Source organism: Castor canadensis, chromosome 4, assembly GCF_047511655.1.
Source record: "Castor canadensis chromosome 4, mCasCan1.hap1v2, whole genome shotgun sequence".
Classification (NCBI taxonomy): Eukaryota; Metazoa; Chordata; class Mammalia; order Rodentia; family Castoridae; genus Castor; species Castor canadensis.
The window spans coordinates 124,399,547-124,422,293 of NC_133389.1; the positions used below are offsets into that span (position 1 = coordinate 124,399,547).

Consider the following 22,747-nt stretch of genomic DNA (forward strand, 5'->3'; position numbering starts at 1 on the left):
ATGACACTTGTCACTGCCCTCCCTGCCTAAACATGAGCAGGGTCAGAGTCGTGACATACAAAATACAGAGAGTCACTCTGCTTCCCCTCTCAGCAGAAGCAAGAGCCTTGCTCGGAGTTGACCTGGTCCAGCAGCCTTGTTGGCTGGCTAATTCCCAGCCTCTCTGACCCAGCTTCTTGTGCCCTAGGCTTTTTGCAAAGGACCAACAGCCTGGAAGAGAAGAGCCGCCTCGCGAGCGCCTTCAAGGAGAGGCAGTCCTCCAAGAACCTGCTTTCCTGTGAAAACAGTGACCGGGAGGCCCGGTTCCGACGCACAGAGACAGACTTCTCCAACCTGTTTGCCCGAGGTGGTCCCTCCCCAGCTCCCAGCCCTGGTGCTAGCCAGTTGATTCCTTATTTGAGTGTCCTGGTTTTTTCCAAAATTTTATTTTCTTTTACTAAGAAATGTCACTACTCTCAGTGAATGCTCATGAAACTGCGTTTCTGACATTGGGATATGACAGACTCCCTACCGCCCTGATATCTACTGTTTCAGAAGGTAGATGAAGGTAGTCCATAAATCTGTCAATTCTAAAGACACTTGCCAGGATAAACATGGATTAACAGAATCTCAGAATCTAAAGGAATCTTAAATGTAAGAAAATCCAATGATTCCCAACAACATCTACCCTCCAAGATTGCCTTCACTCCCTCCTAAAAAGAAGGAATCTTTATGGCTGTGCCCATCCTCATAACAAGGACTATGGATGTCGTTTTCCTCTTGAGATATTTCTCTCACTTCTGCTGCCCCCACAATGCTAGTCTCAGTAGGCACTTTACCAGCCTCTCCTGAGCAGCTCAAAGTTAGACCTAACAGTGCTTCCTCCTTACTCCACAGGGGCCCACAAAAGGCAGAGCAGACCATTGAACACCACTTCACTAAAACCTCACAGATGGTCCAGGGAATAGATATGGAGCACCATGCATAGCCAGACAACCCATGCTTGAGCTATGACTGACAGTCTCAGCTGGGGTCCTCCACAGCTCTCCTTCCTGGCTAACCCCAGTGTCATGTGACTCTCCTTGCAGAGCCTATAGCCCAAAGTCACCTCCATACATCTCAAAGTCCAGATCCCAAAGGATGAGGTCAAGAGAGAGCTGGGGGTCCCCTTTTACCTTCTCAACCCCCCTCCTCCAGTTTGAGTTTACTGTCTGAGGATGCCATGAAGGACACCTCTCTTCGGGAGGGACTTCAGCCTCTATCCACAGAAGCCTTACCCTCTGCCATCAACAAATCAAGCAGATCATTAACACTAAGCTACCTGTATAGGAACACCTGGTACCTGGAAGCCCAACAGAAGAACCTTCCATTGCATTCCTTACAGGTGCCCATTCAGCAAATGGACAAATGTAGTGGCCCGACTATCAGAAAGTCTGTGACCCCCTCCCTAGAAAGTGTGTGCAAATGTCTGTGTATGTGCACAAATGCACTCTTCTGAAAGTCCAATTCTCAGTACAGATAGATATCTTGGAATGCAATTAAGCCTGTCAGAATATCTTGGCTGACATTAGGAATCCCTGGACCCAGAAAACCCAGGTGTGAAGCAAATAATAACCACTCTTTGGCTTTCTCCCTTCAGATCTGCTTCCAGCAAAGAATGGGGAGGAGCAAACTGTGCAGTTCCTACTGGAAGTAGTGGACATACTCCTCAACTATGTCCGTAAGACATTCGATCGCAGCACCAAGGTGCTGGACTTTCACCACCCACACCAGTTGCTGGAAGGCATGGAGGGCTTTAACTTGGAGCTGTCTGACCACCCTGAGTCCCTGGAGCAGATCCTGGTTGACTGCAGAGACACATTGAAATATGGAGTTCGAACAGGTAAGGGCAACAGTCAGGTGGACAGCCCTGGGGAGGGAAGGTACCAGAGTGCTCCCTGACCCCAAGAACAATTCAGAACCTAAAGGGGAAGAATGGCTTATTCCCGACGTGCTTTCCCACCCCCATGTTCTTGCCTATTTCATCCTTATAATTCCTACCTACGCTTGCCTTCACTGACACTGGGAAGAATTAGGTCCGTTTTCTTCCCTTTCTTCCCTTTCTGAATTAATCTCCTAGGACTGTCATTACAAATTACCAGAAACTGAGTGACTTTAAGCAATAGAGTTCTGGAAGCTAGAAGTTCAAAATCAAAGTGTTGGCAGGGTCATGCTGTCTTTGCAGGCTCTCGGAGACGATCCATCCTTGCCTCTTCCAGCCTCTGGAAGTTATGGGAATTTTCCTTGGCTTTCTTTGGCTTGTCACTGCATCACTTCCAGCTCTTGTCTTCATCTTCACGTGGCCTTCTGCCTGTGTATATTTATCCAGATAGTCTCTTCTCAAAACTATACCAGTCTTTGGGTTATGGCCCACTCTAATCCAGCATGACCTCACCATAATCCGCAAAGACCCTATTTCCAGCTAAGATCACACTCACAGGAGCAAGGGATTACATAGGACTTGAACTTACCTTTTTGAGGAATATAATTCAACACAAAACCTGTTCTCATTGGCTAGGCCAAAAGGTCTGGTATCTTTTCTTAGTCTCTTTCTCTCTGTTCCTCAGTGACCTAACACTACATTTTTCCCCACCAGAAGTCAAAAGTCATTCACTTTAAAGTGTATATATAGCAAAACACCCAACATGTTCTCTCTCTCTCTCTCTCTCTCTCTCTCTCTCTCTCTCTATCTCTCTCTGTCTCTGTCTCTCCCCCCACACTAGACACACACACACACACAACATACACACTCCCTTCACATTCTGTTCCAGTCTCTGGAGTTTAGACACTCTGAATCACCAAATCCTATTTCCAACTAGGACACTTCAAGGTTGTTCTCTTGCCTCCTTTTCATGTTAACAGGAGTCATCTCTAATCAACAATCCTGGCACAAGTGGTTACTTTCCAACTGCCTCAAGTTCAAGGACTTTTTGGACCTGTGTCTAAGCTGTTTCTTAGCACAGAAGTCAAGCAGTAGATTCTTCTTCCTATAACCCTTTCTTCCATGCCCTGCCTTTGCTAAGATCTGAGACACACAGATATTCAGGAACTGGCAGTCCTTGGCACAGTTGCCATCAAGAAGGGAAGCCACAAGACCATGACCAGCAGGCAGGCCCTTGTTCTTTTTACTTTTTCCTCTCTCCTTGTCCTTTATTTTACCTCTCATTCTTCTGAGTCATTAGAAGATAGATTTAAGACCAGGACTGGGGAGGCAAGTTGGGATAAAGCTGAGTAAGGCTATTAGATGTCAAAAAAAAAGTTATAATGAATTAATGAGACTGGCCAAAGAAGTTTTTTAAAATAAGGAATCCCAGAGAGCCTTTTGGTCTGCCAATACCAATGGAATAAATGTAACTTCACGAAATAACTGCTGTATGGACCAGACTCAATTATATGTGCAAGGTCTCTGTTGTTTGATCATGAAAGAAAAGCACTCATCAATTTAGGTAGATCTCACATTGGTCTAATGGCTAACCTATTCCTGAAGTCATGTTATTTGACTGAATTTTTTTAAAAGTCCAAATTCCCCACATATGTTTCAGCTTGGTTTTTTTGGTCCAATGTTTTGCATTTTGTCACTTTGTTCTACACACATGATTTCTCAGAGAGTTGAGGACCACATATTTTTATCATTGAATCCCAGAGTGGTGTTGTCCCTTAAAGAAAAACAAGTGACTTTGTCATAATAGTATCTCATATCAAATCAAAACTGAAGAATATCATGGTCAGGAAAGCATGGCATTGGTAAGTATGAATCCACTTAGAATCTTAGTCTGTGACCAGGCACTGTGAAACTTCCTGCCACACCTCAGGGTGTTAGCCCTGGTTAAAGTATAAACTATTGCTGCCACATCAAAATGCAGCTCCTGGATGCTGATCTATGATTTGAATGTAAACACAGGAGCAGTGGGGTAAACCCTGCAGGTTGCTACTCACAGTGGAATGTTTTTTAAAGGAGGTATTAGTGAATGAGTATTCAGCCAAAATAGTGAACTGGATTTTAATAGTGAAGATATACTGATGAGGACACAGTGTGTAAAGGGATGATGATGGCATTTGGAGGCTTTTCTACAACCTAACAAAAGATTCTCCACAAAAGGAACCAGCGTGTGCAGACTGCCACAGACAAACAGAGATCTTTGTCAGCCTCCAGTCACAGCAGCTATGTGGATGACTTAGTAGACACACTGGGCTTCCTTTCTTGATCATTTTCTAACTTATTATTAAGGAAAAATTTTAAACTTACGCAAAATTAGAATCCTATAATGAACCCCATGTACCCAACAACCAGCTCTAACTATTATCAACTCCTGCCAACTTTATTTCACCTGTACGTCCACACACTTCCTCTCCTCTCTATTACGTGGAAGGAAATTCCAACCTAATGTTACTGTACCCATCCATCTTGAGTTCTTTATCTTCAAGAACTTAAAAAAATAACCATGACATCATTGTTCTATCTGAAAAAAACCAAAATTTACATCCCTTAATATGATGAAATATTCAGTGTTCAATTTCACAATTGTCTCATGAATGTCATAAATGTTTTATTTTATTTGAATCAGGATGCAAATAAGTCCTCATATTGCAGTTGGTTGATATGTCTTCTACTTAATAGATGTCCTTTTCCATCTCTTTTTTTCTTGCAACTTATTTGTTGAAAAACTTTACTTAAAAAATAATTTTATTTCTCCCCTGACCCCCTACTTGACATTAGGCCATGCACTGCCCAATGTCCTGTCTATCATCTGTTCTGTTCATTGAATACATAGAGTTGAAGTTGGAAACTAGTGGTAGGTATGGTGGCACACAGCATTTGGGAGACTGAGGCAGGAGGATCACAAGTTTGAGATCAGTCTGGGCTATATTGTGAATTCTAGGCCAGCCTGAGCTACATAACAGGACCCTGTCTCAAAGAAGAAAAGAAAGAAAAAGAAAATGGTACTGGAATCTAAACTAGGTTGTCATGAGAAATTCTGATGGAAGATTTTAGGGGTAGAAGTTGTAGCCATATGCCAAAAAGTTTGTGCCTTACATTTTAATGGACAAAGAGATAGTGTTTCACCTTGTACCAATGTCTGTCATTGTCCGTCTTTTGTCTCTGCATAATGTGGTTTTGATTCATTATCAAATTAAGTAGGATTGCATTAATGATTCAAATCCTATCTCAAGATGAAAGATTTGTTTTCTAAAGTTTTCAAATGGGTACTGCATGTATATTTTAATGGATATCAATAAAATTATTTATGTTATAGGAGAGCACGTAGATTCTGTTGGTACTGAGCAAAGTAGAGTAAAATGGAATAATTTAAGCTACTTAGCCTTGTCTACATGAATATCCGGAATCTGGGGCATATGTACATTATGTTTACTGCTTATGATTCTTTCAGTTTTTTTCTAGAAATCAGTATTATTTTTGGAGGGGTCAATATGAAGGAATTGGTGTCTTCTGATATAAGAAACCACAGTCCAGATATTCTGAATGAAAACCCCTCACATCTAGAGAACAATAGATTCCCAGGGAGGGGAGCTAGAGAAGAAACATTCAAACAGTAGCTCTCTGACAGTTATTTCAGAGACAAAGGCAATTTCCACTGGAAACATAGTAGTCAGCAAATCTTTCTAACACCAGTTCTCTGTCACACATCCCCAGATAATCTATTGTGTTGACTTCTTTGTGACAGCAGAGCCAAGCCAGCTGATGTGAAGTTGAGTTTTTTGGTGAATGCCAACTTGGTAAGAACTTGGCAACAGTTCTGACTTTGCTGAGGACAAAGCCAGTTAAAGTATCCCTTGGGTTACAGAAGGCTTTCAACTTGCACAACAGTAACAATTCTTGCTCCACCAGCTCAGTGAATGAATAAGGACTGGCACTGCCCATTTCACTGAGGAGGTGCTAGGTCAGCTTGGCCATTTATCAGCTCAGCTCAGCTACTGTAATAGGCACCTGACTCTAGACGGGCAAAACACACTGATGCTTGATGTCACATCTGTCACAGAGACCCAGAGAGTGATGGGATGGGGATGGCCTCAGCATCATTGTCAGAGCTGATACTTCCCTAAGCTTGTTTTGGTTCATAGAGCTAGGAAACTTCCCTGAGGCCTGCAGTCTCTTCTCTATCAGCAAATCTTGATCCAGGGATTAAAATCCTTGGGACATTGAATTAAAAGTTGAAACAGATATGAAAAATTAGTAACACCACATTCTTTTTTTGTTTAAAAAATTATTGTGACAGAGGAGTTTATCTGGAAGTCAATGAATAAAAAAGGAAACATGACTAGTTTCATGGTGCTCAATTTTTCATATTTAAGGGCAAAATGCTTTAGAAACATAGACATTTGGGGGTATCATTAATGCTAATGGTTACATCGAGTAGGTCAAGTTGTCCTTCCTTCTCCAGTATTGTTGGGCAGCCCTGTCAGACCACAGGATAGAGACCTCATCAGTGTGGTTCAGTAGGGCAGGCTTGTTACTCTAAAGATAACTTGAAAATTCTGGATTTGGCTTGATGCTTACTTGTCACCTCTCTAGGTCATCCTCGATTTTTCAACCAGCTCTCCACAGGATTGGATATCATTGGCTTAGCCGGCGAATGGCTGACATCAACTGCCAATACCAATATGTAAGTCTCATATATTCTTTCCACATAAGTACCCGTAATTCATGTATAGCTATGACTTGTTGCATTAAAAATCTAGTTCTAATAGTTTTATTTCTTAAATTTTGTTTCTCCCTTAAAATACTAGGTTTGTCAAGTTTTGGTTTAATAGTAGATGCTTGCTAAAATATTCTTGAATAATGTAACCTAATAAAATCATGGTCATGAGAAATATTAAGTCTAACTTTCAAAGTTCAGTATGAAATTTCATGTTAATAGACTTTATTTCTCAGAGTGGTATATCTAAAAGAGGTCATGTTTTGGGTATGATCTTGGTTTCCTTTTCCCATCCAAGAACATTGGCCCTTACCACTTAGGCCATATTTTCTCTATAATTAAAGCTGCCATAAAGCCACAAATCAATTTCATCAACTTATTGCTTGACTAAAAATTCAGCTGGTATTGATACATTATGTATTCATGACTACTAACCATTTTTCTGAATTTGGTATTTTTCCTGTATTTGTTTATGTAGATGAAACTTTCATTTCTTTCTAAATTCTTATAAATTTATATAAAGCAAACTCTCAGGCCCTAGGGCTACAAGTACTACATGAGTTGCTTTCTTGCAATCACTCCAGAATTTCCTTTGTATACAGGTGCCTTTCCTGGAGATAAAACAGATTATAAGATATGGAAAGTCACCAGAGCCTAAGAACTACTGTCTTTTAACACTAATGACAGTGTTTTACCACTACCTATACACCCAGACAAAAGTACTGCATTCAGTTAAAGCATGCAGGAGGGAAATAATGAAACAAATTTCTTACAATATCCTAATAATAACAGCATATGAATTATAAGGGTGTCAGTCATTACGGCAATATTCAGAAACAAGGTACCCTCCTACTTACTTAACAGCTGATTCCTTTATTTATTTATGTTTTGTGGAGCTGGGGATCACACCCAAGGCCTAATGCATGGTAAGCATGTGCTCTATCACGTAGCTACATCCTACCCTCTGACTTAGTTTTTAAGTTCACAGTAAAGTAGATTCTGAAAAATGAACTAGTAGAAAGAGTGGTATTGTTTAAAATGAGAAATTCCATTTGACATCAAGACAGAATGCAAGTTATTAAAGTTCAAGCTATTCTATTTTTCTTAAACAAAACTTGACCAGCCAAAAAATCAAAAGGGTGTTTTAAATTATATATTGTTCATGTGTGTTCCAAAGCTGTCTAATGCTGTAACTCAAAATACTAAAACTACATTCTATTAAGAATTCCTCCTATGTTTGCTAATTTTAAACACCACTGACAAATCGTTCAAAGTCAATGTGACAAGTGAAGCCTTTCATGCTAAAAGGCATAAAAAATTCAATTGATTGAAAAACGAAGATGGTTTCATGCTCCCTGCTCACAGTCATGAGTAACTTCATGGAGTGTCCACATTAATCACTGAGACTTCAAAGGGCCGAGAAGAATTCATGTCAAAGATACAATGACTTAGATGATCTTCTCAAACAAAAAAGTCCACTTTGCAATCTTTACTATACTATGATTTGTGAGATAAAAATATATAAGCAAGCATAAACATCCTAGTTACTAACTTTAACAAAAATACCAATGCTTAATTATAGCTTCTAACACTAAGGAACAATTTAAATTAGAAAATAGTTTGTTTCTGTTTTATCTCAACAATTTGAAAAATATGTGAGAAAAGCAGAGTAAAAGGTATTCATCCACTAAGGCTCAGGTATCCATAGTAACATAGGTACTGAATTCGACCAGTATCTTTAACTGTATTCTGTAAACCTCCAGCTGCTGCTCTTAATATAGATGGCCAATATCAAGGTAAATAAAATGAACTCGCCCTTTTGAACTATTTGTGACCAGATAATCTCCTAAGAAGCTTTTCTCCAATCAGAAAGCTCCTGCAAATTCTCCCTTTTTTTGGTCTGTGTTCATAAAATCAAAGTCCCTTGCTCTGCTCTTACCTCAGCTCAGTCACAAAACACTAAAATATGTCCCAGCCATCTGAGGTCAAGGCCAATCCAACTAAATGACACATAGTAATTGCCTCTTTACTGAACAGTAGGTATTTATAAAATATGATCTGATTCCGACTGATCGATCGAGGTTATTTAAAATAGTGAAATAGTTTCTGTCAGTTGTAGAGTCAAGGCATTTTCTGAGGAAGTAATAAGTATTATCTCGAAATTGTTCTAAGCCAGTTTCCCTGAAGATCATGAAATGTGCCAGCATTGAAGGAATGTGGCAGCATTTGCTCTCTTGTGATAATTCCTTCTTCAACTGGGAACAGTGTTCAAAATAAGTTCAAAAAAATAGCAAAAGAATTTTTCTTTAGCAGAGTGTGATTTTAAATTAGTGATACTCTCTTTCTTTTTAACCTGTATTCATTGAGTTTGGGTGGCTCTGGTGACAGAGAATACTTACTATACTTCTCTGTATAGTCCTTGTAAAAACAATGATTCAATGTTCTCATTCAAGTGGTGGTGCAAGATGCCTGTCAGCAAAGAAAGAACATTAATTTTCATGTTTTTACACCTGTTTGTGCATGCAGCTTTGAGAGCTAGTCTTCCAAACAAGGACCAGTGAGTATCCAAAGAAAACTTTGCAAACGTGTAGTTCTCCTTGACACGTATAGCTCTTCTCTTCCAAAACAAGTCCCCCAAGAACAATTGTGCGGGTTAACCAGAGTCCAAGTGCAAACAACAGCCTGCTCTCAAACAACTGAGGGCAATGCATAATCTTAGTGGCAAGGTCCATCACAATCCTTTGCCCTGAGATTCTGACTTCAGTCATCTAGTGCTTTACTTCCATAGAAGTTACACAGAAGAAATGGTCTATGGAATTATCAGTCATGTACACTACTGGCAGGCTGTTACAGAGAAGTCTGCAGTAAGCAGTTCTGATTTGTCATAGAAAAGCATTAGTGATGTACAGAACTAATAATTCTGGCTCTGAAATGGACTAATTGTGAGATCTTAACACATATCATGGAGTTTCTCTGAACTGAGGTTCAGATGGGGGGACAATAATATCCATCCTACAAAGTGGTTCTGAAGACTAAAAAAGGCTGGGGTCTTAAGTGCCTAGTGTATACAAGGTACAATGCATGTACCTAGAAGAGGCAGCCACCCCACAGGTCACTGTCAGCATTTGAGACCCCTCCCTTCAGCCTCCAGGCTCTTTAGTTTCTATCTTAAATCATCTCTAGAGGGTCCCACTAACCTCCCCTCAAGTGTATTATCTTTGAAGTTAAAGATGTGTTACCTGCTACATCTATAAGGAGAGGATGTCTAAGAGGAGTGTTGTGATAGTCAGTGTGGAAGAATGTTTCTTTTTCTCATTAAAGAAGTCTTCATTTGAAAGTCATCAGGGAGCCAAGTTCCTTGTGCCTTTCTGATCCATATTGTACCACATGGCTCTCATCTACAAAGTTACCTCATGGTGCATGCTGGCTTGCTGGAGTGCTAGCCATCACTTCTGTGTTCTAGAGCTCAGAAAGGAGGGGGGGAAGAAAGGGGTAAAGAAGGACTGAAGAAGGAAGATAGGGAGAGAGAGAGAGAAAAAAAGGAGGGAGGAAAGGCGAGCAGGCAGGCAAAAGGGGAACATACTCCCTACTGCTAAGAAACTTTCTCAGGAGTCACACACATTTCCCATAGCAACTGTTTAGCCAGTACTTAGTCCTGTGGCCACACCTAAAGAGGCTACAAAATAGTCTTTGATATTGGTGAACTACAACCCTAAATAAACTTTAACGAAACAAGGGGAAACTGATACAGTTACAATGGCAGACTGCCACAAGAGAACTACACCATCTTGATAATCTGCCTTAGCTCTGAGTAAGTCCCAGTGGGAAGGTGAGTTGAACCACTGAGAAAGAGCTGACTCACCTCTCTACTCAGAATTTAGAAAGGCTCGGCATTTTCCTTTAGTGTCACTCCATGTATGTCACCATCTTCCTGCTTTAAATTCTTCCTTCCAGTTATGCTATAACCCAAAGCATTTTATAGTTTTAGTTTCTTATTCTATGATTCTGAAATGTAACCTTGTCCTCTGACTTTAGCATCTCACAGGCTTCTTCTGAATCCATATTTGACCTTGGATTTCTTGATTTCATCTGCTTGTACCTGTCATTTAGGGAAGAAGTACCTACCCTGGGTTCTGGGTTGTAAGAGGAAAATTTCCTGTAAGCGTATACACAAATAATGTCATCCTTCACCTGGAGATAGGGACCACAGCTTTTCTAGGATTTCCAAAGAGGGCTGTGACTCCAATTAAGTCAAGAACCACTGCTCTTGGATGAACTTCAGAGCCTCCTATGAGGCTTTGAGTGCTGGCACCCCACCTGATTATAAACATGGATCAGAATGAGAAGTATCCAGAACAGAGAATACCAACCATATTAGCCTGTTTGCCTATCAATAGCCACAGACCAGTCTCCCAGCTTCTAGGAGAGGATGAATATCAAAGCTAAGCTTCTACAAGTCAGGACAAGCTTAGTGTTAGCTGTGGGATAATTGGTCCCTCATACCTGGGCAGGGACCATTAAACAGGATGCAGCTCAGGTCAAGAGTGAGAGACACTGGATTCATCCAGTTTCCTCCTCAAAGTTGGGAAGGGTATGTAGCAACATCTTTTCTGCTACAAACATAGGATGTTGTGTGGCAGAGAATAGTTACTTCGTATTTGTGGAACAAAACTGAAAGGAGGGTTTAGGAATCAAGTACCTAGCATAGGTAAATAGCCTGAAATAGAGAAAATCAGATGGTCTTGTGACTGAACTCTCTAGACTCTTCCAGCTGTTCCTGATTCTCAACTGGGAATGCCAATTCACGAAAATGTGGGGCCTAAGTTGCTTCAAATCATGAAGCACAGAGTTGGACCAACTCTCTGGTCTTCAATTCCATGACTTCTCCCCTCCCCATGTGGTTCCTGCCTGACCATCCAACACTGACTTCACTCTAACTCAATTTCCATCCGTGATATGGTTCTGATACTATGGTGTATGGTTCCATTGTTCCTTGCCTTACCCCAGAGAGCCTTCTCATTTGATGTTGTAAGATTCTAACATATGAACTCCACCAGTACCTCTTCACCATGAAAGCATTTTTTGCCATTCCAACATTTCCAATAATCAGTGGAACCATGGTAAAACATATGTTCAAGAATGGGTAGATGTACACCATGAGTTTGCCTCTTGGTACGCTCATCAGCACAGGCTAAACCAGGAATCCTTCTCTTCTTCTTCCTTTATCAGGCCATCAGACATGAGGGAGTGTTGGTTGCTACGGTGATGGGGCTCAGAGCAGAACCAAAGCATGATTGTGACTTCCAGAGGTGATGGTAACTGAACATATGGTTTCCAAGGGTCTTCCTCCTAAATTTCCAGGGTCCTCCCAAGGAAAATGGACATACTCTTTTGGGAAACAAAATTCTTCTACCAAAAGACATATCCTGAGGATCCTTCAGGATCTTTTGGTCTTCTCCTATTGCCATGTGATTAAATGTGACTATTTTTCCCCTCCATGATTAAAACTTAGTAGCTTCACCTGTGTCTTATGTCTGCCAGTAGTTATCTCATCCTTGCAAATCTCTTTTCTAAATCATTAAGCAAGCAAGAATTCCCATTAGTTCTCAGCATTGGCATTCAGCCCAAACAACCTAACCACTGATAACACCTCCTCATATCCTCTGGCTTAGGCAGGCTAGGCATCTCTCTTCAGCAGGGATGGTCTAAGCCCAGCCCACAGACTCTAATGGTTAAGAACTTCAAGCCAGAACAAGAAAGACAAAGAGCCTCAAAGCGTAGTAAATATCTTTTTGTCTTCTGGCTTAATTATCTGGGGATGAACCTTCCTTGGTTTCTCTTAGGCCTTATGTTTGCTACCCTGATCTTGTTCCAATGACTATTCTACCAGACTGTGCCTCTGCTTTGAATTGCCTTGAAACAGGATGCTTTGCTTTTATATCGGTTTATTAGGAGACACATGTAAGACACCAGGAGATCTGATGCCCACAGCTATGTATGCCAATTGACCATCTTCCTGTTATTTAGAAGTCACAATTAAAAAATCATCACTTATAATTATTCTTGACAGATATTGACTTCAGAGAATTATAGATACATAGCTGTCCTTGGAATTTATCAGTAGAAAAACCATGAAGATAATTATATTGAGATCTTTAAAACATGGGTCAATATTTCCAATTATCTTCATAGTTAGCTTTCAGATGTTTACATTGCTTTTAAAAAGATCAACTTTGGCTCTAGCTTTTATAGATTCTGCAAGTGTGAAACTGGCAGTCAGTTTTTTTTTATTTATTTTTTATTTTTTGGTGGGACTAGAATTTGAACTCAGGGCTCCATTCTTGCAAAGCGGGCACTCTATTGTTTGAGCCACACCTCCATTCCATTTTGCTCTGCCTATTTTGGAGAGGAAAGTCTCTCAAATTATTTGCCCAGGCTGGCCTTGAACTGTGATCCTCCCCATCTCCACTCCCAATTAGCTAAGATTACAGAAGTGAGGCACTGGCACCCAGAAAGGTTTTTTGTTTGTTTGTTTGCTTGCTTGCTTGCTTGCTTGCTTTGTTTTGTTTTTTGATGTTTCAAACCAATTTTAAATAGAACTTATAATACATTTTTTTCAATTAACATTTACATTGTCCTACAATTTTAACATAAAAGAAACCCAGAAAAGTCTTTATCTTCCCTCAATGTCTCTGGGTAAACCACACCTGTGACATGAGACTCTCTTTGCTGGTGAAGTATCACAGACCAGACACTTCCACCACCTCTCTGGGTAACCCAAGCTGGTTTCTAACATTTTATGAATGTGGATTTAATGCATTTCCAGGAAATGAGTCATTTCAGTGGTTTAGAACATTTTTTATATTTTTAGAACCCAAGCACATGTACCAAGCCAATCATCTGTACTCCCCAAATAAGTGGTTTTGCTTCCTTATTTTCATCCTTCTCAACCTGTCCAGGTTTACATATGAAATTGCACCAGTGTTTGTACTCATGGAGCAAATAACACTTAAGAAAATGAGAGAAATAATTGGATGGTCAAGCAAAGATGGCGATGGGATATTTTCTCCTGGTAGGTTTCCTTTCCTTTCTCTGGTTATCCTCAATGTTTGTTGTATGGGCCTTTGGAATTCTTGGGAACATTAATTAAAATGTAAATTTATGGAAGATTTATATTTAAAATATTTTTCCTTTTTTATTATTATCATTATTAACACATGTTAATTGCAAAAATTGGTGGTGTTCATTATGATATTTCCATACATGCATATATCATACCTTGATGATATTAAAATTTTTTCATAACATTCTGTCTTTCTGTCTTTGTCAGGTCAAAGGCTAGCAAGAATGCTATATTCTCTATAAACTAACTTTAAAAAGGCTGTGCCTAAATCTGTACACACGAAGTCCATGTCTAGGTCATGCTAAATGACAGTATTCTGTCAACAGCAGTTTGATGTGCTGGGGGGTCAGTGAGTCAAGATTATCAATTAATTGACATCAGCCCAAATAATATAACTATTATCCCTAGTAATCACTAGTTCAGAGCAGAATCTGTAGTTCAGAGTAGATGCAAAGAATCTTTGACACAAGGACAGGTATTCCCGGAGGTAGGGAGAAGATACAGGTGGTGTTAGAAACAGTGCAATTATGTATGGGAAGAAATAAGAAATACAACCCTCTAGGTAATTCAAGCAGATCCTGAATTTGCCTATTTCATTCTCAAGTAATTGATGCAAAAGTAACTAGTTCATATTGGCCAGACATACCTAGATAGTTACCTCTGTTCTCCCTGTGTCTCAACATAGGTCAACATGAATTTGTTTTTATTTAAATAAACGTAGAACTCTCCTGACTCAATAACTCAGTTGGACTCTTCTTGAAGAGAGTACCCAGGCTAGTAACCAAGCAATGCCATGGTTTCCTTCTGTAAGCTCCATTACTCTCTCATTCTCTGTCCTTCTGAACTCGGAACAGACCCATCTTTGTTCGGTAAATAGATTGAGCAGAAAGTGGAAGCTAGAAGATTATAACTCACCCATCTCTTTGTACTCACCACAGCCACCTCCTCTTATATTCTGTGTAGCCCTCAGGTGGAAGGGTACTAGAATATGTGAATTGCCTCCTGCCAGATTGTCTAGGTGGCTTTGGGAATGAGTGTGACTATTTTTATTCCCAGGGCAAAGGATCCAGAGGGAAGCCCTGATAAGAGGGAAGCCAGCAAAACTTATCAGGATATTGTCCTTCCCCTTTCTGACATCCTTTCTCTCTGGAAATATCAGCTGAGCCTTTGTGCTAGTAACAATAGCCCAACATCTCTCATTCTGTCTGCTCGCGCGTAGGGGGAGCCATATCCAACATGTACAGCATCATGGCTGCTCGCTACAAGTACTTCCCGGAAGTTAAAACAAAGGGCATGGCCTCCGTGCCCAAACTGGTCCTCTTCACCTCAGAACACGTGAGTAAGGGGCAACTGCTCATGGATTGTGGTGTTTTCCAAAGGACTACCTAACTTTTAACCTCAAGCCCCTGTTTGTCGCAGAGTCACTACTCCATAAAGAAAGCTGGGGCTGCACTTGGCTTTGGAACTGACAACGTGATTTTGATAAAGTGCAATGAAAGGTAGGCAGGGGAGAGTGAAGATTAGGTTCTTGATGTATTAAATGTGTTCATCTGTTAAATTTGTTTTATTGTGCTTTAAGAACTGGCTCAGTACAGTATGCCAAGTTCCTAATGATCTGTTGAAAATATCTGATTAAATCACTTTTTTGCGGCTGCTAAAGTGTTTTTCATGTGCAATCTCACTGATTCTTCATTTTAATTTCTCTCCTTTTACAATAATTACAGGGGGAAGATAATTCCAGCTGATTTGGAGGCAAAAATTCTTGAAGCCAAGCAAAAGGTAATACAACATAGTGCATTCAAACTCCAGTGAATACAAATTTTTAAAAATACCTTGTTTCCAGTCTAGACAATAAAAATCTTTGATAATGAGATAACTTTAGTGTTTCTAAATTTTTATTCTAAGCTATTCCCTTGTTTCCAACTTACTAGATGATTAGGCCTTAAAGTTGTGTCTATAAAATATCAGTTTTTCTTTGTGAAAAATGAAAAAGTTCATCCATAAATCACCTTTAGGCCAAGGTGATTAGTTTGATGTTCTTCAATAAATTAACTACCTGGGCATCAGGAAGATGCAGCCCAACTGAACTTTTTACTTGTTTCTTGTTAGATATAATTTCATTTTAATGAGTACCATTTGAGGCCTTTGCTAAATAGGGCTTGCATGACCTAGCAGATGGTACTTGGCAAATCCAGCTTCAAAAAACTTTATTAAACAAAACAATCCTAGAACAGATACATCCCTAAGTAGCTGTCAGGCCACCTACCACCACATTTTTGTTTTGGTTCCCTTCGTGTACCTCCTTCTCTGATTGAAGAAGAGGTGAATGGGAGTATTGCTAGGACCAAGCAAGGTGGAAAGGCACCACTGAGCTTCAAAAACATCTAAGCCTCACAGGTTTCCCCAACCTATCCTACCACTATTAAGTCACTTCCTCATTTCCTTCTCATTCTATGTTAACATTTTATTAATGTTTCAGCTTTCACAGTGTATAGACATATTTTACATAACCAAACAATAAAGTTTAATTATTTTATCAATACACTTAGAACAACATAGTACCTACAAAGAATAACATCCAAATGATATTCAGAAGCAAAGAATTTGGAGCGGTACCTACCTATCACTCCAAATACTTATTTTTACTCTTTCCATTTTTTTTTTTTGTCAAATGACATCACTACTAAATATACTATATGCTTTGCTTATTTAATTTTACCCACATGATGGCAAAATTCTGCATCTGCTGTGCTATCTGCTGGAGCCCCAGTATCTTCCATAATACCTGGCACATAAAACTCACTCAAAAATTTTTTTATTGCATGAATGAATGAATGAGTGGCTGAACCAACCATTGTATCCAACATCACACCAGCTTTTTGATCACTTGTACAAATAATTGCTGTTGTAATTCTTCTGTTTCATGTGGAAATGAACAAATGAGAAAGGTTAAAGCAATAATCAGCAATCTCTCTCACCTTGTAGGGATTTGTCCCTCTTTATGTCAACGCAACTGCTGGCACAACTGTTTATGGAGCTTTTGATCCAATACAGGAGATTGCAGATATATGTGAGAAATACAACCTTTGGCTGCATGTCGATGTAAGTGCTATAATTCACAGGGACCAGGCCATTCAGCACTGCTTTATGATTTGCCTCAAGCTGCTCCCAACACCCCAGCTGGCCCCCCTTCTGCACACCATGTTAGTTCCAGCTCTTTCCCGGCCCCAAGCCAGCCACTCAGACCTAGTCACCTTCCAGGACTCATCCAGTCCCATACTGGCCAATTGCTTGCTGTCTTCTGTGAGTTCTCCTAGAATATGGATATGGAAGTGGCCTTCCCAGGTCACTTTAAACAAACAGCTGCAAAGTAAAATATAGCTGAGTTTAGAGGGGAAAAATGATACAGAGTATTGAAAGTGGCTGTGAATGTGAATGTTCAGTTACCTGCCAGTGTCTACACATCTGTGACACCTTTCTAAAAAGAATGCATGCCTGCTACATGCAGGAGAAATCAGGAAGTTTCTGAAAGACATTATCAGCCAAGAGATTTAGTCCTGACTTTTCCCACAACACAAAAGGTGCGTTTTCATGTGTGACTGGGTAGTTTTTTTCTTTCTGTCCATTATACTCGACTTCTCACAATTGGACAGTGGGAAATGCCATTGAGCAAATGACTAACAAAAGGTAATGTGTCTCATGACATGCCACGCTATCCAGGAACCATGTATCATGTGCCCAAATAAAGTCTTGCTGGTGCTGGAGCTTGTTGGGACCTCCATACCCAGCAGGGACTGCTGCTTTCCGAGTTTCTCAGGGGCTGATAGAATTCCACCCCAAAAAGAAGCAGACAGTGCACCCCAACCCTGTCATTAGCTTTCAGAGTCTCCCTGAGGGCTCAAAGTATCCCTGGCTTTCCACAGCACATTGGGCCTTTGGTTCTTTCCTCACAAGCACCACAGGCTCAGCCCTGGCTTACCTATATCACCTAGACAACAAGCAGGAGGAAGTTTTGATAAGAAATGGGGCTGGGTGTAGTGGCATGCCAATAATCCCAGCTCCATGGGAGGCAGAGATAGGAGGATTGTGGTTCCAGTTCAGCCCAAGCAAAGTTAGCAAGATCCTATCTCACAAAAGAAGCCAGGCATGGTGGCAGGAGGTAGCAGGGTTGTTCAGAGTCTGAGGCTGCCCATGCAAAAGCATAAGACCTTAACTGAAAAACAAACCAAAACAAAAGAACTGGGGCATGACTCCAGTGGTAGAGCACTTGCCTAGCAAGTACAGGGCCCTGAGTTCAAACCCCAGTACCACCACCAAAAAAAAAAAAAAACAAAGATGGCGAATGGTAAATAAGCACAGCTGCCCGCGCTGGTGGAACAGCATGGGCTCCTCCTGCCAGAGACACTTACGTTTCACCTTTGCCATTCTTCTTGCATTTTTACTAGAGGTGTGGCGTGACCGACTTTAGGTTCTTCAGCATCGCTGCTCCCTGTCCCTCTCCTTTCTCTGTCCTCACAGGCTGCCTGGGGCGGTGGGCTGCTCATGTCCAGGAAGCACCGCCATAAACTCAGCGGCATAGAAAGGTATGGGCAAGCTTGCTAGGCCTCCATCCATTCGGAACATCACCGCCCCATGCACCACACTCCTTCCCACTCCTCCTCTCCCAGCTCTAATCCCCAGCACCATATTTCAGTCTGACTAAGTGCACTTCGATTCAGTAGCCATCTGTGCAGTTCTTATTGTAAGATGGACTTCCCAATCAAATGAGTCCTCAGTGAGGCCACAGTTTAGAAAGAAAGATATGTAAACAAGTAATTACAGCATCACATGAGAAGTGTAACAACAGATGAAATTGCAGGTGACCAGGTAGGAAGGACTAGAGAGTGTGGGGGACTGGAAGCTAACTCAGAGTTTCCCAAGGGGGAAGACAGGCCCACTGGTTCCTTATGCTCTTCCTCGGTAAGCCGGCTGAGTCCTGTCTTATTTCAGTAGACACTGTGATAAAGGAAGACAGCAGCTAGCAAGGGCATAGGAAAGAGTATTCCAGGCAGTGGAAATGACAAGTGCAAAGGACCTGGGGCAGTACTGTTCTTGGCAAGCTGAAGGGTCATCTAAATTGCCAATGGGGTTGGAGCAAAGAGGGAGGGGTTAAGAGCAGACTAAAGCAGGAGAGATGGATGAGGAGCAAGTCTCAGGAAAGCACACCATTGACTTTTCCCACAGCAAGGATTCAAGGTCTCTGCTACTGTGCCTCCTTCCTCTGTGTCAGTTTTGGAAGGTCAGTGTTAACATAGGCAAGATTGGTCCTTTAAAGCAAAATTCTATGATTCCATAGCATGGAGAGGAGTATGGTAAATATAGATGCCACAACACAACTGTACTTTAGATTTCTCAAGCAATTTTCATCTTCCATCCTTAAGTCTAGGAAAACTTAAAATATTCTGCACTAGACTTTTTGTTTTCTTAGCATTTGAAAGCACAACGTGTACCCTAAAGGAAACCAAAAAACCATATCACGTGCTCTTACATTCCATTTGGAGCAGCAAAGAATCATTTATAACTCTAGAAATTCAGAAAACCATTTAAGGTATTTTATGAGATCTAAATTTGATTTTTAATGACTCAATACATGACAGCCATGAGAAAATGGGTTAAATTCACTACTTCCTAAAGGTGGCTCAACTCAGGTTCTTTTTCATGACGTCAGCTCTTGGTTAACTTTCCTTGAGGTTTCTCACAGGTCTGGTTCACGAGGTTTTCTTCCATATGCAATTAAGGGAAGAGTTCTTCAGGCCTTCCTCTCTTCTCCTTGAAACTTGGCACACACAGGCACTAAATTCTTTCCCCTCTAAAAAACCTAAGCAAGATGAAGAGATTAAAAATTCCAGCCAGGGCTCAGTGCTAGGAGAGCAGAGGCAATGTAATTCCAAGGCAACCGCTAGTAGGGGACATCCTTCACAGGAATTAAAGAGCAGAGCCCAGCTGTGGGACAGGCCATCTGGAAGAAGTCTGTAACCCACTGAAGCAAGTTACTCAAGTTTTAATCATCATCCATTATTCTTGGTTGTGTCTGTGATGTACTAGCTAGTGTGCTCCTTGACCATCTCATTGTGTCTGATGGAGTGATGCGGTTGCTAGGAGACTGCTCGTTAAGCTAGCATTGCAACCCAAACTGGCAAAATCATGGTCATTTAGATGCAAGCAACCCTACTAGGTAATCAAAGTCTATAATAGTCCAGGTGATCCTTGCTCCATAAGTAGGTAGGTCCACATCACCAGTTCATCTTATAAATACAAATAGAGAGGCGAAAAGAATGCAGTCTGTTACCTAGAGGAAGGTCATCTGGTGGAGTGGTTATAAGCACTGGCTTTGGGATTAGAATCCCTGAAATTGAATCTTGGCTCCATGGCTTCCTAGCTATGTGACAAAAGTAATGTAGTTAACCTATCTGTGTATCAGTTTCTCCATCTAAACTAGAAGTAATAGGAATACCTACAGCATAGTGCTATTGTGAGAATTATGTATACCAGGAACTATTATAAGCATTTTATATTTATAAAGTCACTTTCTTTTCTTCATTTCTACTGAGGCAGATACTCTTCCATTTTACAGATGGAAAAACTGAGGCACAGAGTTTGCTATCTATGTGCCCTAAATAGCAAATGTCAGATCTGGGATTCAAACTTGGATAGTATGGCTCCAAAGCCTGAATTCTCAACTGCATTACCATAGTGATGGATACCTGAAGCTCTCAGGACAATAGAGCCCATCCTAAGCTCATAAGTGGTAGTTGTTGTTAACAGCAGTAACTTAGAAGGTATGGTCTGCAATGCCATAGCCTGAGACTGCCTGCAATTATGTGTCCCCTACTTGACAATCAATGTAGGAGACTAGATATGGAAAACATCTGTGACCTGAGCAGGGGTGGGTGGTGGTTTCTTCAACAGGACCGTGGCCTCTCTCTTACTCATGCGCCTTCTCAAAGGCTCACATGCTTCTTTCAGGGCCAGCTCAGTCACCTGGAACCCTCACAAGATGATGGGCGTGCTGCTGCAGTGCTCCGCCATTCTGGTCAGGGAAAAGGTCTGTACACTAAAGATACGCTGCTGGCTGCACATCCTTTCGACAGTGCCTGAAGGGAGAAGCAGGGCACCTTTTCACAGCGCTTGCTGGCTAACTGGCAAAGTAGGCAGCCACTCTGTGAGAATGCCAGGCTTGCCTTCACTGCCCTTGAGGTAGCCTAAATTCTACTCTTGGCTCTTGCTGTCATCTGCCCTTCTTCTTTGTTCAACACTTAGGGCTTTGTTTGTGACAGAACCTTTACAGGAGCTCTTTAATTGAGTATTTCATCATGTTTGCACAAACATGAAAGTTATGCGGTAAGCCACTCAATCCATTTTGTCCCCAGTGAGAAGAAAAAGTGCTCACTGGAGCAACCTTTGACTTCTTACTGTAAATTTGTGGTCCCAAGAGCTGAAATCAATGAGACAGAACAAAACCTGCAATTGCCAACTTAGAGCAACAAGGAAGGTTGAGCTAGTGCCGTACACCATTCTGCATACATTTGGCGACAGGACCTGCCCGGCAGTGTGTTGTTGCTTTATAGAACTGCTGCACCTGAGGCACCCCAAAAAGTCTGTCCCCAGTCTGTAGGAGTCAGAACGTACACAGGGTCTTCGCTTCTCTCACATGGAGAGTCCTCGTTAACGTCACAGGAGAGCTTGCAAAGGTTGGAAGACTCTGGAGACAGGGCCTTGCAGGAGGAGAGTTCACAGCTTGTGACTTTCCCACCTACTGAGGAAGTTTATTTCCCCAGCCCCTGCCCAGACTGCCATAGTAATCCTCAGTCTCTGAAATGACCCACGACACCCACACACATTTCCATGTGTCCTTTAGAGGGACAGCGGGGCTTTTGTTACAGGCCTCTGAGACAAGGGATCATTTTCTAGCCCAAGTGATAGGAGGCAAAAGGACAAAAAGTTTTTCTGAGGATGGTTTCAGAGGACATCAGAACAAGTGAGGCCTCCAAAAGACAAAAGAAAGATTTCATGTGACCTCAAATCCCTCCTTTCATACACATCTCTCTGAATACAGATGCGTGAATCTTGATTTCCACAATAGGGTATACTCCAAGGATGCAACCAGATGTGTGCAGGGTACCTCTTCCAGCCAGACAAGCAGTATGATGTCTCCTATGATACTGGCGACAAGGCAATTCAGTGTGGCCGCCATGTGGACATCTTCAAGTTCTGGCTCATGTGGAAAGCAAAGGTATGGGGGAGGGGACCAGGAAATAGAGCAGAAATGTAATTTGCACAGACTAGCTGGGGAAAGAGAGGAGCATAGATAATTCACTATGTTTGTAATCAATATCTAGATAATTGGGTGAGCTATATTTTCTTTGTAAAGGAAATAACTTTATTCCTTATGTCAAATTCTCTCTTCTTCAATTCAGTCTCCTCAATTTGAATTATCATGAACTTGCCTTGTAACTTTCTCTTACCGTACTAGAAATTATGCCAAAATAAGGATTTCTACAGCAGTCTTTAGAGGTACTGAAATATTTAGTGCAGATACAGGGAAAGAAATAAAACTACTGTGTTACTCTGAGTAGAGACTTGGACTTCTTTCTGAGGTGGAATACATGTATGACAGTTTTAAGTTCTACTTAAATAATGGCGTCCCTAGTATTCACACTTTATACTGTTATGAAATCTGCACACTACTTATCCATCTATTTATTTATTTATTATTGTGGCTACAATTGCAAACTGCATATTTTAGTCTAAGAAATCCTACTGCTACATTGAAGTATGCTTGCGGTCATCAACTTCTCCGATAGCATTTCTAAGAAAAAGCTAAACTATTGGACTTTCCCCCAAAATATGAGTAAGGGAGACTACCACTTTTATGCACAAAAGTAAAGGCAATTTTGATTTTATAATTTTG

The 22,747-nt window shown here is 41.0% G+C and overlaps 1 protein-coding gene across 3 annotated transcripts in view; it reads left to right on the forward strand.

Annotated features, from left to right (window-relative positions):
- Gad1 (glutamate decarboxylase 1) overlaps positions 1-22,747 on the forward strand; it is a 41,856-nt gene that overhangs the window by 14,060 nt on the left and 5,049 nt on the right. For all 3 annotated transcript variants that reach the window (XM_074071075.1, XM_020179886.2, XM_074071076.1), the window contains 11 exons: positions 188-346; positions 1,619-1,861; positions 6,551-6,641; positions 13,634-13,746; positions 15,017-15,132; positions 15,217-15,296; positions 15,522-15,576; positions 16,783-16,899; positions 18,316-18,380; positions 20,803-20,881; positions 21,920-22,069. In XM_074071075.1, coding sequence (XP_073927176.1) covers positions 188-346; positions 1,619-1,861; positions 6,551-6,641; positions 13,634-13,746; positions 15,017-15,132; positions 15,217-15,296; positions 15,522-15,576; positions 16,783-16,899; positions 18,316-18,380; positions 20,803-20,881; positions 21,920-22,069 — 1,268 coding nt within the window. The remainder of the gene's footprint in view (positions 1-187; positions 347-1,618; positions 1,862-6,550; positions 6,642-13,633; positions 13,747-15,016; positions 15,133-15,216; positions 15,297-15,521; positions 15,577-16,782; positions 16,900-18,315; positions 18,381-20,802; positions 20,882-21,919; positions 22,070-22,747) is intronic.